At 43.0% G+C, this 20,065-nt stretch overlaps 1 protein-coding gene across 7 annotated transcripts in view; it reads left to right on the top strand.

Annotated features, from left to right (window-relative positions):
• osbpl8 (oxysterol binding protein-like 8) overlaps positions 1-19,299 on the top strand; it is a 90,986-nt gene extending 71,687 nt beyond the window's left edge. For 6 of the 7 annotated variants that reach the window (XM_079334651.1, XM_079334647.1, XM_079334649.1 and 3 more), the window contains 17 exons: positions 347-550; positions 3,156-3,240; positions 4,783-4,948; positions 5,037-5,262; positions 5,728-5,912; positions 6,937-7,018; positions 7,137-7,235; positions 7,625-7,721; positions 7,854-7,952; positions 8,250-8,347; positions 9,239-9,328; positions 10,042-10,178; positions 10,306-10,491; positions 10,902-11,055; positions 13,096-13,198; positions 14,081-14,186; positions 14,275-19,299. In XM_079334651.1, coding sequence (XP_079190777.1) covers positions 347-550; positions 3,156-3,240; positions 4,783-4,948; positions 5,037-5,262; positions 5,728-5,912; positions 6,937-7,018; positions 7,137-7,235; positions 7,625-7,721; positions 7,854-7,952; positions 8,250-8,347; positions 9,239-9,328; positions 10,042-10,178; positions 10,306-10,491; positions 10,902-11,055; positions 13,096-13,198; positions 14,081-14,186; positions 14,275-14,404 — 2,247 coding nt within the window. In that variant the 3' untranslated portion in view covers positions 14,405-19,299. The remainder of the gene's footprint in view (positions 1-346; positions 551-3,155; positions 3,241-4,782; positions 4,949-5,036; positions 5,263-5,727; positions 5,913-6,936; positions 7,019-7,136; positions 7,236-7,624; positions 7,722-7,853; positions 7,953-8,249; positions 8,348-9,238; positions 9,329-10,041; positions 10,179-10,305; positions 10,492-10,901; positions 11,056-13,095; positions 13,199-14,080; positions 14,187-14,274) is intronic. The other variant, XM_079334648.1, reaches the window with a different exon arrangement.
• The last annotated feature ends 766 nt before the right edge of the window (positions 19,300-20,065 follow it).

The following is a 20,065-nucleotide window of genomic DNA, read 5'->3' as shown; positions in this document are numbered from 1 at the left end:
TTGAGGTTCATGTCTACGTTTAGTTTGTATCAGATACAAAGCCATTTAACACAGTCTGAACCTGAGCGAGGAAGCAGAGCAACAAAGTTACTGCAGCAACAACAAAGTCGAGGAAGTATTTGAACCAGTTTCAAATGAGGACAGGTACATTCAAATGGCTGAAAGTTGTTGTTTATTTTGAAAGTAGTCACAGAGCTAGAGAAATATGAATATTTAGTCATGCATTGTTTGTTCGTCTCGTTTAATTTTCCCTCGTGACAGAAAAACAAACTAAACCTGGGGCCCTTTAAATGTAGTTGGCTCAGTCAGGTCCGTCTTCTCTGACACGTATCTGTATTTGATTCAGATCCGTGGCACTCTGAAGAGCTGGACCAAGCTGTGGTGTGTGCTGAAACCGGGCGTCCTTCTCATCTATAAAACCCACAAGAACGGACAGTGGGTGGGGACGGTGCTGCTGAACGCCTGCGAGCTCATCGAGAGGCCCTCCAAGAAGGACGGCTTCTGCTTCAAGCTGTTCCACCCGCTGGAGCAGTCCATCTGGGCCGTCAAGGTCAGAAAATACCTCACTGTACAGACGGTGCAGCAAAATGTGACGATGAGAGAGCTTAGAAAAATTACGCTAGGAGAAATGATCAAAAATATCACAAGTGCTTCATCCAAAAAAGTAGTGACAACACTTCAGAAAAACAGCCATCTATTAATGTTAATGTTCAGGATAGATGCAATCCGTCTGACTCCGATTTGTTGGAGACGGAAACGTTGTTAAAACCTTCAACTTCCCCGAGAAGTGAAGTTGCAGAGGCCGTCGTTACACCAAGAAATGTCCACTTGAATTAATGAAGGGCTCGTCAAATAGAATGGTTAATGAAAAAATGAAAGGTTCAGGGAAACCCGGTCTGCTGATTAAAAAGTCCTGCATCATTTTATCTTTGCAGATCTAATGGCAACATTAAAGAAAACTTTGACTGAAAAAGAAACTGTGCTGCTTCTTCCTGCTCCAAATGCACATTATTAAAACTTTGAATAGTTATCCAATCCTTACTTTATATCATGTTCTTATTTGAGTAGTTGTAGTCCAAATATGACATTAGACAGGAAGAGATCTTGAGCCGTGTTTCCACCAAGCGGTGCGGGTCAGTTCGGTTTGGTATGGTTTCCTTTTTATTGTCGTTTCCACCGTGAAAAATTGGGAACGGTACCAAGGATAAAGGATCTATCCAGTCTTCTTTTTTTGGTACCTTTCTGTTGGGGGGCAAAGGGTACCGGTCCGGCCCTAAAGGGTCTCTTTTTAGAATTGCGTCCTGTTTTTCTTCGTTGAACTTAAATTAATAGCGCGCTACTCTGTATTGGGCTGCTTTGATGTCGCAGTATTTCACTCCGTTTATCAAATAATGCTACGGTTGGCTGTGGAAACGCAAGCAAGATTAGAGTTTAATGAACCAAACTGAACCAAGCTGTACTGAACCAAACCGGACTGCTTGATGGAAACAGGGCTTTTTATTCAAGGTGACCTTCCTTACTGTATTTGGGGTTAGTGAAAGGGGGGAAAGTGTTATCTTTCTGTTATTTGAGACTGTGAAAGTCAGGTCATCTTCCTCCGAGCTCGCTCACAAGAAGGTCAGAGAGAAAAACAGCCTCTAGGATCTTATTCAGTACAAGGACAACAGGGGACTTCAATGTTTTTCTCGAATGTCTTTTTGAGAAACATGAAAGTTCATGTGTGAATGTTCACACACAGGAACAATACAATACAAGAAAGGACATACTGAAAGGCCTTCTTATTTGTTTCAGATTCTGGTGAAGTTACACAAATAATAAAATGAAAAGTACTCCATATTATAAGACACACATAGGGTCACACTATTCCTGGCAGCTCAGTCTTTGGTTGATTTGGTAGCTGGAGAGGTGCCAGGTCACTTCTAGAGTACCAAGAGGTTCGCTCGAGCAAGGCACCGAATCTCCCAAGAGCTCTGGCGCCCTCCCTGTGTAGCAGAGTGTCCCTGCAGTCTAACATCTCTCTCTATTCACTAATGCATGTCCACAGGTCCCGTTTGTACATGTGTAAGAAGCACACCTTTCCCTCAGGGATGAATGTGAAATAAAAACAAGAATCACACTACCTTGGTTATTTCAGCGTATTTCAGCTTATCACCGGTAACTGCGGTAAATAGAGCGTAAAGGACTAAAATCCACCTCTGACCCTCACTAACTGACCTGTCAAATCTTGTTTTTCAAGACCATGCTGTAAAAACTGTTGATATGTTAATCAATCGATCAAACAACAGTATTAATTCTATTTGGCGTAATTGGATTGGAGCAGTTTATACATAAGTGCCAGATTGTCTCTTGGCATAGTCCCATCCTCGAAGAAAACGCTGGCGTGTTATCTTTGGATTTGTTATGTTTAGACGGAGTCAGGTCAGCTGTTCCCTCTTTTTTTTCCACTAACGCAACATGTTAACTAACTCACGATAGATTGAAAGCCATAAAAGTGGAATACTGCCAAAGGCTTTGTTACTGAGGCGAATGAATTCATATTCAAGCTCTTTTGTTTCCAGCGATTAACAGAACAAAACAAACACAAACAGATAATCAGGGGAAGTGGGTCTTTTTTTCCCCCCTTGCATTCAGAACAAACAGGCAAACATTTTTGGATGTTAACTGCATAATTAAGAGCTCATCTTTGTTTGATTTAGGTGATTTTCATATTTGGCAGGACATGTTTTCCATTTTGCCATTTTGTTTTCTGTCCTCTTCAGTCGTCCACTCAATCTGCAGTTTGGTATTCATCCCTGACCTCGTGTTGCCAATGCTTTTGTTTTTGTTTGAGCTTGAATGAACATGAGCACTCTGTTTGTTTTTCAATGACACAGTTCCGGCTCTCCCCATCGTCCTCTTCACTGTTGGAATAAACACTTCATCCAGTCTACTTCTGTCCCCTCTTATCGCTCATTTACATAATGTCATACCCACGAGTCTCGATTTCCTCGATTTGCACACATAAATAATTAAAAATCTCAGAAAGCAAAACAGCTACAGCTGAAACTAAACAAGGAAACCATTATTTCTGATATGGAGGGTTAATAAAACCTCTCCGGAACAGTACATTTGATTTGTAATGTTTATTTTTCCCCATTGTTTACTGTCATCGTCAGGGTCCCAAAGGAGAAGCAGTGGGCTCCATCACTCAGCCGTTACCCAGCAGCCACCTCATCTTCAGGGCTGCCTCCGAGTCTGATGGTAAGAGACAGCCTGTCAATCAAACGTCAGCTATTTATCTGAGGCTTAACATTAGCAATTTAAATTGACTGATTACGATAAATCCATGACGAAGAAAGTCATTTGTGTCATCTTCTCAAGCCGAGTCCAGTATTTGTTTTAAAAATAAAAAAGTTTTAAGTACTTTGAGTTTGACAACACATCCCCACATAACAGAGTCCAACAATTTAAAATAGAATTAATAAAGCCTTATTCTGTATTTCATCCCATTACAACCAGTTTACCCCTGCTGTGGGAGACAGCATTTTAGTTCCTTTCTTTAGTTAATTCCTGAATGACTTGTTCTATATGAAGTATATAAAAGTAACCCATGGTGAAGATCCTCTACACAGTGAATGAATCGCCACATTGTGAGTCGCAAAAGCTTCAACCTGTCTTTGTCGCTGTCCGTGGTGCTGAAACACTCCTCCAGTCTTTACTTCTGAACGTCTCTGTCCGTGGTGCTGAAACACTCCAGTCTTTGCTACTGGATGTCGCTGTCCGTGGTGCTGAAACACCCCTCCAGTCTTTACTTCTTAACGTCTCTGTCCGTGGTGCTGAAACACTCCTCCAGTCTTTACTTCTTAACGTCTCTGTCCGTGGTGCTGAAACACTCCTCCAGTCTTTACTTCTTAACGTCTCTGTCCGTGGTGCTGAAACACACCTCCAGTCTTTACTTCTTAACGTCTCTGTCCGTGGTGCTGAAACACACCTCCAGTCTTTACTTCTTAATGTCTCTGTCCGTGGTGCTGAAACACTCCTCCAGTCTTTACTTCTTAATGTCTCTGTCCGTGGTGCTGAAACACTCCTCCAGTCTTTACTTCTGAGCGTCTCTGTCCGTGGTGCTGAAAAAGTCTAAACTTTGATCAGGATCATTTTCTGCTTTGCATCCAAGTGAAATTAATTGTTTGACATATATTTTTACTCAATATATAATTAAATTACCTTAACTCATTTGTAGTTTCCACATTACTGAAAAAGGGTAACAGAAATGTAATCCTTTCATAAAGGGATGTTGGACATATAAATAACCTATGGTGCGATCGTTTCCATCCTGAGCTAATGTTAACATTTGAAAGGCCTTAGCACATCCCTCTCTTTCGTGCATCTCTGCCCATGAGGCTCCGCCCCCCAGTGCACAGCATACATTTTCCCTTTGTTTTTTGTTCAAGCATTAATTTAATGCATCATCAAATATCCAAGACTTTCCCTAAGCAGCAAGCCTGCTTTTATTTTCTGAATAAAATCAATTCCCTTCTGGTTGCTCATTGAATTACAAAACATGAATCCTTCTGTTGTTGCAATGAATATCAATGTGATTGGCATTTATTGAATATTGCACCTCTGTCTCTGGGATGATTTAAATGTGATTGTTGGCACATAGAGGAAATTGCATCCTAAAATAAACAACGATCACGATGCACTTTTCTCTGGATAGTAAATGAATGTATTTTAACTGACAGTGAAGGCTGAAGGAATACTCAAGAAAATACTTCAGCTAATAAGGCTAAATGTCTGTTCTAGGTCGATGCTGGATGGATGCCTTAGAGCTCGCACTGAAGTGCTCCAGCCTTCTCAAAAGGACCATGATCCGGGAGGGTAAAGAGGACATGAGCACAGTAGCCACCGGCGGTGAACACTCCATAAATTTCTACAGCCTTCTCCGAGCCCACAACATCCACGGCTTCCAGTGAGCAGGATATTAAAATTAAATTTTCTCTTGAACTTTTAAACCAGCAGCTCTTTCTTACACATGTTCGTCCTTCCCCGCCCCCCAGGTTCAATGACAGTGACCATTTGAAAGACCCAGACTTGTACTCAGACAAGTCGGACAGGGAGGGGGAGCAGGATCACGAGGAGTCTGATCCAGAGGGCATGGAGAAGAGCGAGGAGAGCGACAGCGACACGTCAGAGCGCCAAGACGACTCGTACATCGACCTGGACCCTAATGAGCATCTCCGGGAAACCCCGTACCTGGAGCAGTCTCATGAGGAGCTCGGAGAGGTAGAGGACACACATCATTCTCAAAGGACCTCTGGCAACTGTTTTTTTTTTTTTCCTCTTTATCTTGGATTTAAACTTCAGCAAAGAGCTCACTTTTTGTTCTGAAGTTTGCTCCCTAATGAGGAGAAATTAACATCTTCTGCTGGGGCATGTGCCGTGGACAGGCTTTGATCTCGATCTGTGGAGCTTGCTTTGTTATGGGTGTCTGCATCACGACAAGTGTGGAAATACTTGTATGAATTTCCATACTGATTAAATCTTCATTTGACAGCTCTATAATTAAACAGCTACTGAAGCGGAGGCACAATGTTTATAAATAGGAGCTAATTTAAACTTCCTTTTGAAGATCGCTCGCATAAAACATTTAAGCATGTGTGGAGACTTGTGTAAGAATCTGACTGTGTGTATTTTAAAATGTCTGCAGCCACATCACTTCTCAAACATCTTGTGCGTCTCCTCCTGCAGGCTGGCGAAGCAGCTCAGACAGAGACGGTGTCAGAAGAGAATAAATCTCTGATCTGGACCTTACTGAAGCAGGTGCGACCTGGCATGGATCTGTCCAAGGTGGTGCTGCCCACCTTCATCCTGGAGCCGAGGTCCTTTCTAGACAAACTCTCCGACTACTACTACCACGCAGACTTCCTGTCAGAGTAAGCACTGCACATTTCAAATTGTTTAAAGGAATAGTCTGTTTTATCAGGAACAGGGTTACACACTCTTTGGCTGAGAGCTCAACGAGAAGGTTGAATCCCATCATACCTTTGTGCTTATCATGGAGCATGAGCCAGCAAGCGTTTAGCTTAGATCAGCTAAAAACAGAAAACTACTCTGGCTCTGTCTAAATTTCAAACATAGCAGACTTCATTTATACCAAAAATAAGGTGAACTTTAGTAATGTTTGTGTAAAACATCCACTGTTATGGATTTCTTCTCATAGAAATGAATGTCCACATTCTACAGCCTGGCTCCCTTTCTGATAATTGCGGGGCTGTTCCCAACTCTCAGCTGCTCCGAACACATTATCTTCCCAGATTTTCTTGTCGTGTGAGTCGTATAAAAATCCAATCTTAATGTCCGTGATCTGCTCACACATCGTCAAGGGGAAAGTCCTGCTTTATGTTGTACATGTTTTGATGTTTAGGATTTAAAATCTTGACAAGTACGTCACGAAAGGAAGTTAAGCAACCGTTGCGTTGGACAACTGTAATGAGAGTAACAAGCTCACCTCCAGCTGTTCCTGGAGAACAGACAATCCATTCTGTCCTCGCCTCCCCAGACATGTCTTCACTCAAACTGCTGTCTCCTTTGTTGATGTGATGTCATATACCTACAGTATATGTAGAACTTTAAAATTTAACTTTAAGAGTTTATAAGGTGCTTCTTTTCTCCCTCTCAGTTATGAAATATTAACTTCATGTAGATTGCAAAAACAAGGAGTGAATAATTAAAAAACCATCAACCTAATGTAATGAGCTTTTTGAGTGGAAGTTGAGTGACTGATTGTTAAACAGTCGGACCCTTCGTTAAAATGTATTGTTTCCTCAGAGAGCAGGAAAGCATGCACAGCAGTGCAGAGACTCGGAAAAATGTCTGCGAAGAAAATCCAAAACAGTTTGAGAATGTGTTTCCACTGAGTGAGCCAACAGGTGCATATCTAACTCTGTTTATTCTCAGGGCTGCAATCGAAGAGAACGCCTACAACCGCATGAAGAAGGTGGTGAAGTGGTACATCTCTGGGTTTTACAAAAAGCCAAAGGTGAGTCGCGTCCACGTGTCAAATCCAACACACGCTGATGATCTGAGCGGTGCCGACATGCTTTCTCTTCCCGCTGTCATAAAGTCAAACGAGTGTTGTGTTGACGTTTAATCCTCAGGGTTTGAAGAAGCCTTACAACCCAATTATTGGAGAGACGTACCGCTGCATGTGGCTCCATCAGAAGACCAACAGCAAAACCTTCTACATCGCAGAGCAGGTAACAACCGCACGACCACGAACTACAAGCAGGTCATGTGCTCACTCCTTTGCATCCGACACTGTTTAGAAAACAAGTTATTTTGGGTGTGTCCAATAAAATCCAGCAACTGTCTGTGCTTGAAATAAATCAGGCACTGTAATAGTTTGAAGGATGTTGTTACTGATCGCTGCAGGTGTGTTTCCAGCCTGGCAGTTCCTGCTTGTTCTGCAGTTTTTGTTGCATTCATAAATCATACAGGACGTGTTATGGATTAGATTTTCCTTCTGTTACCTTTTTTTTTCTTTGTTCTTCCTCTGTCTTCACTGTTCAGCACTTTGTGTGAAGTGCTCTATAAATTCAGTTAAGAAGAATTCAAGCTGAATACATCGCTGTGTCTCTCTCCGCAGGTTTCCCATCATCCTCCAGTGTCTGCTTTCTACGTCAGCAACAGGAAGGATGGATTTTGCCTCAGTGGCAGCATCCTCGCAAAGTCCAAATTTTATGGTACACTCTCACTCCTGACTGAAATCCAAAATGAAATAAAGTGTGATCATTTTCATTCAGCTTTATTAGTTTTCACTCCTCGTCCACTTTACTGCTTCTTTCCAATATCTGCTCTTTTTTTTCCATTTTAAGGAAACTCCCTGTCGGCCATATTGGACGGGGAGGCCCGGCTAACGTTCCTAAACCGAGGAGAGGACTACGTGATGAACATGCCGTACGCTCACTGCAAAGGTCTGAGTGCAACTTAATCCAGCTTTGGTGCAGCTTTCTTTTCTTTTTCTTTTTTCAAAATCTACAAAGAGCTCAAACAGGAAGTCAAGCGGAAAGTTCAACAACCTTAAATCTGATATCTTATGCTAAGTGCAACGCCCCTTATTTTAATAATGCAGCATTTATGTAGCAAAAGCAGATAAATGATACGATCAATAACAAATCTAACGAATACACTAAACTTCCCTCTCATTTTTGTCTGTTATCTGAGCCGGTTATTCATGCTGATGAGAATATGTGTTGTTCTGTACCTGCTAGGCATCCTGTACGGCACCATGACCCTGGAGCTCGGCGGTGGGATCTCCATTTTGTGTGAGAAAACGGGCTACAGCGCTCAGCTTGAGTTCAAGCTGAAGGTATTGCTGTTTTTTGTTTTTTTTTTATAGTCTGAAATTTAATTTGACTCCTTTGTTTAAATTGTAGAACCAGTTTGAGTTCCTGTGTTTAAAAAAAGAGGCAGCCTTTTGTAAATCCTACAGTAACCCTTAGAATCATCTTTTACCAAAAAGACAGTTTCTCACGTTATCTCTCTGAATGTCTCCCGACGCCATCACCACCTCCACCATCCGCTCTGTATCCCCCCCCTCCCCTCCACTTAAAAACCATCCCCACCCATCACCTGCCTCTTCCTGGCGGAAAAATAGCGACAGGTATATATCAGAGAAACCCAACCCTAAACCCTCCCTGAAACCAAATCATGCTAGGTGCCTCTAATTACTCGACTTCATGGGATCTTTGCCGCACATTGATATCTTTGCATGTAGATTAGTGGGATTAATTAGAACTGATGGGACATTAACTTGAAGTGCTTTAATTAACCCAGTTCATTGGATCTTAAGGGCGATTGCGACCTATTTTTTCCTCTGAAAATTAAACTGAAACTTTCGTCATTAAAAGAACTTGTATTGTTCTTCTGCTCCACCAGCAACACTTTTTCTTTGCTTAACTAATTCATCAATTATTTCAGCTGCTGTAAAGCAGATAAAAAAACGTATTAAAGGCAGTGCAGCAAGTAAACTGTATGTATGCGTGTATCTGTCCATCCTTGTAACCCCGATGTCCTTTTTCCTCTCCCATCCTTTTCCTCTCTACCTTTTATTTTGTTGTTATTGTTCCTCCTCTCCTTTCCTTTCCTGTCCCTTTGTCCTTCCTTCTTTTTATTTCCTTTCCTCGCCGCTTCCTCCGTCTTTGCCTTCTCTCCTGTCTCCTCCACATGTTTCGGCTTCTCTTCCCCTTCTCTCCTCCAGCCGTTCCTGGGCAGCAGTGACAGCGTGAATCAGGTCTCTGGAAAGATCAAGCTGGGGAAGGAGGTGTTGGCTACGCTGGAAGGACACTGGGTAAGACTCAAACTTCACACCTTCATCGCAGTAATCTCTCATTTACATACAGTGTGGGACATGAGGAGCTCAACCCGTGCTGTCGTTTGTGTTATAATGATACACAGATGACACACACACCAAAAAAACCCTGTATTTGTGCTGTGTGCTGTGTTGTAGATGTTTCAGGGTTGTGTTCACGCAAATGTCTTCAAGAAAACGATCAACATTTAAATATCAAACATAGAAACATGAATAGAGTTTTTCCAAATGTGTCCCTCAGCGTTCTCACACAGAAGAGTCTGATGTTTGACGGTTCAGAACAACGACCTTCTGTGAGTTTGTACAGACGCTTTTATACCACAAACGTCGTATTATTGAGAGTATAATCTAACAATACCGCCGGAGCTCCTTTGTTCTCGCTGTGCTGCGGAGCGGGCACACGTGTCTGGTGGAAGATCTGGGACAGATCAGACAGTGAGGAATTAAAGGGGAAAACTGCTTGTGTTGGCTCACTATACTTAAAGCTGATTCATTAAAATGGAAAGACTGAAAGTCAATCAAATTTAAAAACATTTGCAGTTCAGACCAAATATTTCACAATTCCCGAAAGACATGCATAAAGATCAAAACACCCATGATTCAACCCTACAGCGCCATCGTATCGCCCTGTTTATGCTTTGATTTGTGAACCATGAGCTGCTCTCCTGTTTCCGCCCTGTTTGAAACATCAGGACAGCGAGATCTTCATCAACGACAAGAAGACGGGGACGTCCGACACGTTTTGGAACCCGACTCCAGACCTGAGGCAGAGTCGACTGACGCGCTGCACCGTCCCACCAGAAGAGCAGGGAGAGCTGGAGTCAGAGAGGTGCACACAATAAAAGCTCATTGTTTTTAGAGTTGTGTCCTTTTTACCTCCGTCACTCTTCAGCATCTCCGTTAGTTTCCTCCAGCATAGTTACTACATGTCCTTTTGTTCCCTCTCACTCCACCAGGCTGTGGCAGCACGTGACCCGAGCCATCAACAACAAGGACCAAACGGAGGCCACCAACGAGAAGTTCATCCTGGAGGAGGTTCAGAGGAAATCTGCGCGTGAACGGAAAGCCAAATGTGAGGAGTGGATCCCTGCGCTGTTTGAGCAGGACCCGGTCACCGGAGAGTGGCATTACAGATATGCCGAGTGAGTGAAACCTCTACTTCTACTTCTACTACCACGATATTGTGCCTCTTTACGAAGCACTGCAGCACATCAGTCATCGATGACGATATCAAAAAGTCAACTCTGTCCCTACAGTGGTCTGATTTACACATTTTATACTTCGTTCACATCTGGTGTAAATCAGAGGCAGTTCAATTTAAAGACTCCCCTCTGACTTTGAAAGGGAATTTTCTGGTGGGACAGGGCGCCATCTGGTGCTGATTCCCTATAACTGCAACATACTCCTTCATACATCCATCTTCTTCTTCTTCAATCTTTTTTACTTTCTTACTTTCTTTCTTTCTTTCTTTCTTTGCCTCCTCTCTACATTTTCTTTTACTGGATTTATCGGTGTGATTTTTCCTGACTCCTCGTGTCTCTCTCCTTTTCAGCACAAGGCCATGGGATCCGCTCAACGACCTGATCCAGTTTGAGAAAGACGGCTGTATCCAGACCAAGGTCCGACACCGCACCCCTATGGTACGTTCTGGCAGTCTTATTAGTCTGAGTAACCAGGCGCCGCGGAGGGACAATTGCAAGTGCCAGGTAGGTCGTCCCGATCAAAAACCGCCCTAAAAAAAAACAAAAAAAACAAGCTCGCCGTCTCAGCCACCCACCACGCAGCACCCGCTGCTTCGTCTTCATTGTCGCTTCTTCTTCTTTGTGTCATCATCGCCTGCCGCCATCACCGTCTTCACCTGTTCATCTTCATCTTCGCTTTCTCTTCTTTTGCTCTCCCTCCCTTTGCATCGTCTGCTCTTTGTGTTTAACACTGCATGCTGTCAGGAACTGAACGAGCAGGTATTCGTCCTCCCTCTCTTTGACCTCCACCAAAGGGTCAAGTTGAATTAGCTGAAACATGTCTGCATGTAAAACATTGCTGCTCCAAGTTTCATAACTTCTGCACTTTTTCCTCAAAGTAATCTCGTAGGATTTCTTCTCTGTAAGAAGTGTTGATAACTTCTGAGTCTGGAAGCTTAGGCCAGTAACAAGCACATTCAAGATGGAGTCAGTGGCATTCTTCATTGCAGCGAAGCGCACACTCACTGCAGGAAGAATTAGATTTTTTTTTTTTTTTTTTCAATTTTCAACTTTATTTCTGAGGGACAGTGTGCAATAAAAACATAAATGTAACCTGTGATGCATTGCACCAGCGTTAGCCTTAGGCTAATTTACAGAAGTGTGTATGTTTACTGTAACACATGCTAACATTGGTGTTTCATACTTGCCTGTCTAACAGAAAGCAGACCAACAAAGCCAAAGGTTCCCCTTAGTTTTTGAACAAGCTTCATCCACTCTGTGTTTCACCTCACTATGATCCTATTTTCTCTTTTTTTTACTGTGACATCCATGTCTGCCAGATTCGCTGGTTTGACTCCAATCACTGAATTGTTCTCCTCTCCTGAAGTCGCCTGCGTGCTGTCATCACGTTCCCCGCCCGAAATCCAGTCACGTGTCAGGTTCTCTGCAGACACAGTCACCATGTATGGTGATGATTGAGCTTCTAATGACTAGGCTACACTTCAAGCCCTACACTTTTTTTTTTTTTTACAGTCTGTTGGTAGTAGCTGCAAATTCCATCCAGAAATACAATAAAATCACAAGAAACAAGTTAAAAGTTTTCTTTCACGGGTCGCCGGTGGCGCAGCGGCAGTGCGCGCGATCCCACGTATTGAGGCTCAGTCCTCGCGCGCGGGCGGCCCGGGTTTGCGTCCGGCCTGTGGCCCATTTCCCGCATGTCTCTCCCCACTCTCTCCCCCCTTCCGACTCTATCCACTTTCCTCCCTCTATAATAAAGGCATAAAAACGCCAAAAAGAAATCTTCAAAAAAAAAAAAAAAAAAAGTTTTCTCTCACGAAGGAAAAAACAGCTGCACCAAAACGACTCCCAGCAGAGTATGGTCGTTTCAGGACATCCACCGCATCGTCTTTCATCCACCCAACTCACCTTCAGTCTGTTTGTTTCGAGGTTGCTCCGACTTCTCAACACTCAGCGAGCCGTTCCTCATCCGTTTGAGCAAAAACTCAAAGAATGCCGTCGTGCTTTTATTTTCCTTTCTGCCCGTTTGTTGTTCTTCATGTGTTTGGTCAAGTCTTTTTTAAATTTAGACTAATAAATTTAAACTTATAACACTCCTGATCAGTCATGAGTAAGCTTTATACAGCCGTGCGTTCTCTCTAAATGGACCTGATGTCTTTTTGAAATCTCTCTCTGCCTCCACACCTGAAACATTTCATCTCATCTAATAAAGCTTTCAGTCAGAGTTTAATCCCTTCAAACTGAATCATTTTAATTTCCCAGCACCTTTTTAGCACTTTGGGTTAATTGCGTGCCCTTTAAATAGATGTGTCTGAGTGATGGACCAGCATGCCTTGCACAGCCGTGCCGACTCGCATGTTTATGTTGTGGAGGGAGGGTTCCTCTCTCTCTCTCTCTTTCAAAATGTTACTGAAGCGTTGTGTGAGTGAACACTTCTGTTTGTTTTTTATGTTGTCTGTTTGTTTGTGGTTTATGTATTGATTTATTTATTTATCTGACCTGTCTCTCTTTGTGTGCGTCTCTGTGCTCATGTGTCCATACATGTAGGTAACGGTGCCAAAGAGGAAACATAAAAGCGACAAGCCCAAAAGCCCGGAGAGCGGCTGCTCGTCACCAGAACCCGACCGACAGGACTCGTCTGGCAGCGAACGTGAGTCAAGTTTGTTCAGATCTCAACTGCTGTTACAACAAATCTCTGTTTAAAGCTGGTTAGAAGAACATTTAAATATCTATCTCGAAGATCAGAGGGCTTAGATTGACTCTAGGTGTAATTAATCTCACCTCCCCTCGACATAATGAGAGTCAAGCAGTATGATGAAATAAACACATTCAGTTTTCAAAATGTACATTTACGCATTGGACACGTTCAGGATGCTTCATGACACAAGTCAAGTCACAAAAGCAAGGATCCAGAGTGCAAACAAATAAGTTCATTCACGTGCTCATTCTTCAATTCTTAGCCAAGCTTCTGTGCCCTTCTGTGAAAGAACTTCCTCTCTGATCAGACATGAATGAATCTATGAAGCCTTGTTGAAGTGCTGGCTTCTGTGTCTTCTGATGTCACGGCCGTTTTGGACGCCCCTGGGTTTGCCAGATATGAGAGCAGTTATCAGGTGAACAGGTGTTGCAGCGATGGAAGCGGGCAGTGGAACTGCTTCAGATAGAAGTGATTGTACCCGAGCTAAAAAGCCTCTGCATGTTTCTAATAAGCTCCAGCAGCAGAAAGCTGCTCAAACTAGGATCAATGTTGGAGATGCTTTTGAAACATGGAGAGAGGTTAGAACGCAGAAAGCTTTACAGACCCATGCAGAGCTGGCTAAACACTGAAGCTACAGTGTCCACCACATGCAGAGCTGGCTAAACACTGAAGCTACAGTGTCCACCACATGCTGACCTGTGTGAGAGGAGGGGGGGAGACGGCTCTCTGCAGTGTTATGAATTTGCTCTGCAGTACCTATTTTAAACACTAGGTGTCAGAGTTACATACTGCTCCTTTAACTGTGACGAATCCTTTTAACGCTTTTTGTTACAGGACACAAAAGTAAGCATAACAGCCGGCTGAGGAAAAAAGGAACCGACCTCAGTGAACTTCAAAGTGCCATTGAATCTATAAAGAAGACGCAGGAGGACATTAACAGGTGAGGCTGAGCGTCACTCCTTGTGTTCAGTCTGATCTGAAGTCTCCATTTTGAGCAGATACAATTAACCCCTTGGTTTCCTTGTCAGGAGCATCAGCGTGCTGCGGAGCCGCGCAGCCGGCCGGGTAGAGGGAGCCTCTTTCCTCCAGCAGCGTGACTACGTCATCATCGTGTTCCTCGTCCTTCTTCAGGTCCTCATCAACTACGTCTTCAAGTAGCAGCCATACACTGCGGAGAGAGTGGTGCCCTCACACACACACACACACACACACACACACACACACACACACACGCACACGCACACGCACACGCACACACACACTCTCACGCTCTCCTGACACACTCTCTGAACACAAGGGGAGGGGACTCGAAGAGGTGAACTTTTACGTCTCACTGAACTCTCTTCTTCTCTGTCGTCATTAAATCTACCTACTCGCGTCCAGAAAAGTGGAGACTGAGATCCAAAAATGAGACTTTTTAAAACTTAACTTTTAACAAGTTCATTCCAAAAACTCTGGAGAGATCCGCAGATTTCAAAGAGGAGACGAGCAGCGATAAGGAGGAGAAAGTGGCGGGGACATTTTGGTGTGATTAAATCTCTAACTGCCACTCCGGAGCTCACTGATCTGCCTTGATGTACAGGCAAAGACAGCAGCTGTTTCTTTTTGTTTTTTGTTTTTTTAAAGCTGTTGTTTACTTTTGATTCACATTTCACCTCAAACAACAGGGAACCTTTTGAACATGAGATGAGCGCTTCGACTCGGATGGTCACGGACTATAAAAAAAAACAACAAAACACACCTTTTAATTTGAATGTTTTTTTTATCGTTTCTTTGCTTTGTGTGTCCTTTGTTAATAGAAGTCAAAGCGGCGATAAGGGAGACGAAAAACAAAGTGGTCCAATCGATGTGACTTTTATTTTTTTATTATCAAGACGACTTTCTTATCGGCTCGGGGTTTCTACATGTGAAAATGGAAGAGGAAGACGAATAACACAAGTGATATATGAAAAGGAACAGAAGCTATAATTTCTGCTGTAAATTAAAATACTTACAACTTTTTGCAGTCGAGTGTTTCAAAAAAGACGAGCGATATCCGAAACGTCCTCGTGCACCGTAGGTAGCATGTACAGGCGGAGAGGAGTGTTAGGACTTTAGCCCCGTGTACAGTATTTTGTCTCAAGGCACAAACGCACTGGAAATGTCCGACATTTGTGTTGTTACTTAAGTCATAAATAATATATCAACAGAGCGCCATAAATAAAGATATTATCTGGGATTTTTTTCCCCCAATCTTCAGTGACCACTGCCTCAGTTTCAGGTTAAAGAAGTTCAGGTTTTTAATCAACGTCGACAACCCAAAGGCACGAACGGCCCTCTGAGACCGAAGAGTACGTTTTAGAAAGAAGCATGTGCGCTCACATGAACCCTACCGCTTCATTAAATACAGCGACTCCACTGCAGAAACTCAAATCTTCATAAGTGTATCAGATATCTGATTGAACTTTGAAGAGGTCACATTCCCCCGACACATCCAGACGTCTTGTTTCAGGATAGAGAAGGTGAAAAGACGAGGCCTGAACTGCTTGTGATGAGTAAACAAAATTTCAGCCAGTGAGACGGCAAAATATTTTCAGTGTCTTGACTTCTAGTTGATGAATATTTAATTTGATTTCTGAATTTGTAAATATTTTTACTCTTTACATTCTGCTTCTTTAATCTCAAAAGGAAATGACTTTCTGGACCTGTCGGCTGAATCTGGCTTTTAAGAAGATATCTGACGAGTACATTCGCTCGTATTTTTAAGTTGTAGCTGCCCGTTAGCTTAGCTTAGCTTAGCTTAGCATAAGGTCCGAAAAGGATGAAACAACAATTAGCCTAGCTAGCTCGTCTATCTTTGTTGACGAAACATCATGCTGGAAAGAAAAGACTTTTTACACAACCAGCGAAGTTTCCCCCTGCTGGCCGTTGGGAAGAATGCAGGTCAAAGTCACTCGCACAAAAGATAAAACTTTTGAACCTTAAAGCTGCCTCCTCTTTGTATGAAAAGTGTAATTGGGCCGAGCAAGGCAATCTGTTTCGAGTTCTTATGCTAAGCTAAGCTAACTTGTTGCTTCCTTTACAAAAATACAAGTCAACTTAGGTTTTTGGCTTCACAATGTGGAATTAATCTCCTGATCTAACTTGAGGGTGAAAAGTGGACCAATGTCTGTCCAGGAAAAAGACATTTAACTCGCTAAAGTGAGTTGTGCAATCATTAAGACGTGACTCCAAGCCATAGCAGAGAAAAGCCTGAACACGCTGCTGACGACCGTTCAGAGCTACGGCTTTAAATTCAACCATCACTTCCAGTGCTTTTGCGCCTCAGGTGTCCCCCCAGGAAAACTAGAATAGAAGCTTTAGTACGCCACTAGTGGGAGGAGAATATAGACTTTTTCTAATTACTACTATCACCATAGTAAACCATTCCAAATGTACGCAAGTACCAGCCAAACTCAGTGTGTAGAGTAGGAGTCGGCCCCGTTCACTGTGTAAATAAGGATCGGGCTGACCTGTTCTTCATGAGAAGCTCTGTGCGTTTTTAACACCAAGGTTTCCACAAAGCGGACACTCCACACTGTGCACAAGCCGGTCTTTACAGCCTTGTGTGTCTTTCTGTCCACTGCTCTGTAGATACACATGGACATCGACAAAAAAAAAAGTTTGAATTTAACAACCGGGGTACACCGTAAGATTCCCATCCAGTTGGTAACGAGAAGTTGCTTTCATTCAGCAGATTTAATGTTCCAATCTGTCGCCTTTGCCTTTTGGGATTAGGATTTTAGAAAGTCACAGAAACGAACGTCAACATAAGAATGATGAGCAGACTCAATGCAGGCTATGATAACCTTCTCTGTGAAAGGATGCTCATTATTACCATGACAGATGAACCTGTTTGTAAGAAGTGGACGCAGCCACAGTGACTTTACCAGGAGGTTTAAAAGAGATCGGAGCCTCGGTCAGGTCACCATTAGGACACATTCAGTAATCCTGATCAAGGGGTTAGGGTTTAATTTTACTGCAACACAAAAGAGGAAACGATAAATCAGAACCTGAGTTATCATTTTGTTTTATTTAAAGGAACACTACACTGATTTAAAAAATAATTTAACACTTGTGATTGAGCCCTTTTTTTTTTTTAACTTGAGGAGATAAATAAAGTGACGAGTGTGCACATTTTTGGGTGAATTAATTGCTATCTGCAACCTATGAATTCGCCCCCTGCTGGCCATTATCAACACTCCTGCAGTGGCTTTTCTATTGAAACAAACTTCATCCACTTCGTCAATGCTCTGCTCTCTCTAATCTAGTTTGTGTTTATAAAATGTATTGTTGGGTGAAGGCGGCATACTGGAACATTTTAACACACTGATTCGTCTGCTAACAGTCGCTAAGTGACTCCTGATTGAGGCAACGTTAAACTACTATCAGACCACCATCATGTCACGTCATGATGTCAGCCTTGTCGACGTTTACATATCCGACTGCCTCCGCCGTCAGCAGACTGTTGAGCTATAAAAAACATAACCCCAGGTGTAAAGAGAGACTTGTAGCGTGGTCGGGAGCCAGCTGATGCCCCCCCAGTAAGTCACCCGGCTGGCCCGTGTGTATCTGTAAGTGTATTTTTGTGTATCCTCATTGCCTCGACCGCTCATCTTAAATCCAGATGTTAGAATGTGGAGAATATAAAACAGTGCCTTCAAGAGTCGGACTGGGAAGGGGGGTAGATCGAGTGTTTTTGGCGGGGTCAAGAGGAGGTCGGAAGGGGATGTCAGGGGTGTGATGTGGAGCGCAGAAACGTAGAGAACAAGTCTTCATGTAAAGAAGGGAACGATCTGGAATAGAGGTATCAGACTCAGACAGGACCTCGGGCCTAGTTGTTCAAAAGTTATCAAATTGGATCAAAACTTGAAAACATTTTTTTTTACTCAGACACAACCTCCAGTTTGGGTTGGATTTGTTACTTTGAACTAAGAAATCCGGATTATTCTAGAGGGATTCTGGATTCAGGTTTACCACGCAGGAACCAAACGTGTCATCGTAGAAAAGAAGACTTCATGGTTGAATGAAAAAAATTAATAATGCTGTTCCACGAAACAGCGTTTAATAAAAAGCAAAACCTAACAAAATATTTGATTAAAATAAAAGAAGCTGTCTGTATCTGTAGGTATGTGGATTCTGGCGCCCCGTGTGGTCAAAGTAAGTAGTGTATAATCCTTTCCATCTTTAAAAGTCTGATTGAGCACGTTGATCCTCTCCAGTTTGTCTCCATAAAAATGGTACAAAAGTGAGCTGGATTACCTGATAGAAAAAAGAGGGACCTTCTGAATCCAGGATGAAACCTTTGAACAACCCGGCCTCGGACTGAGACCCTCGGGGAAGCGGCGGCGGCGGCAGTTGTCGTCACTGTATTGTTTTAGAGCGGACGTGCCATACTGAGCCTTAGAAACGAAGCTCCACATCTCACCTCTACATGCAGATCCTCACCCTCCTTCAGCGTTGCTATAGCAACTCACCTGTGGGTTGCTGTGGGTTTTTTTTCTCGATGCTGAATCCTGCCACGGGAGGGAGAGAGAGAGAGAGAGGAGAGAGAGAGAAACCCCCACTCCTCTTCATTCGTCTTCCTCCCCCTCTCTCTCTCTCTCGCTCTCTCTCTCTCACACCAAAAGTCAGAGGGAAATAAAACATCTCTGCTGTCTGTTGTTGTTGCTGTCTGTAAAATACTTTTAACATTTTATTTATTCCTCTTTTATATGTGGGTTTATGTCATTTTCTTTCTGTGTTTAGCATTCAGTCACCGCTCTTTTCTTTTTTTCTTTTTTTCAATGCTGATTTCAAAATAAAACACAGTCTGGTTTTTATTACGATCGATGTCACACACAAAGCGACTGTCCTCAACTTGTGCACACTGTCAATGTCAACTCCCCCCCCCCAACTTATCCCCCCCTACACACACACACACACACACTCCTACATCTTTCCTACCCGAGTACCTGAATATATTTACTGTATCTCCATGGACGCTATAACTTCCACATGTAACATAACACAGAATAAAAACAAATGACATCCTGGCCTCTTCTCTCTGTCTTTAGTGTAGATCAATCAGTCATGATGTGTAAAGCTCATAACAAGTGTCATCTCAAGACACTTTACAGAGTGTTCCTGTTGGCCACACGTCCACTTCACCGCTGAGGTCGAGGTCGAGGTCAGAGCAGCCCCGTGCATGAACGAGCACGGCGAGGGTATTGGACAAAATGCTGCTACAGCCCGGCTCGTCTGACAAGATACGTCAAAGAAACCACATTTATTGACAACTTCCTCAAATAGGGAGCGTGTCACAAAGAGTGTGAGAACGACAAGAGGGAGACGACTGTCTGGAGAGGAGGTCAACACCAGGCCAAGGCGTAGCTCGGCATATCACTGCGTCCCTGCCTCGCCCGGACGCTACAACAGAAGGAAGAACCCGTAAAATAAGAGGGAGGGGACTCATTCTACATTTATGGTTTAAATCATAAAGCGTCCAGAGTTGGGTGTTGAGATTAAAGGGCAAAGAGGCGGAAGGAAATGCGCCCAAACCAAGACAGAGCTCTGAAATCAAATCAGAGGAAACGAAGCAAAAAGATCCATCAAATGAAAACAGCCTGAGACGAAAGCAGAATCAATCTGTCATCTGTGCCAGAATGGAAAAAGAGAATTGGTTCAGGATTTGATGCATAAACATGAGTCTATTTGATTAGATATATTTGAGTTTGTTTGGCATCTTATCATCCAATATACCATTTCATCTTTTGCGCCAGTGGAAACAAATTTGAACATTTCTAATCTTTTTCCAAACAA

Source organism: Symphodus melops, assembly GCF_947650265.1.
Source record: "Symphodus melops genome assembly, chromosome: 22".
Taxonomy (NCBI): Eukaryota; Metazoa; Chordata; class Actinopteri; order Labriformes; family Labridae; genus Symphodus; species Symphodus melops.
This window is presented reverse-complemented; position numbering and strand designations above follow the sequence as displayed.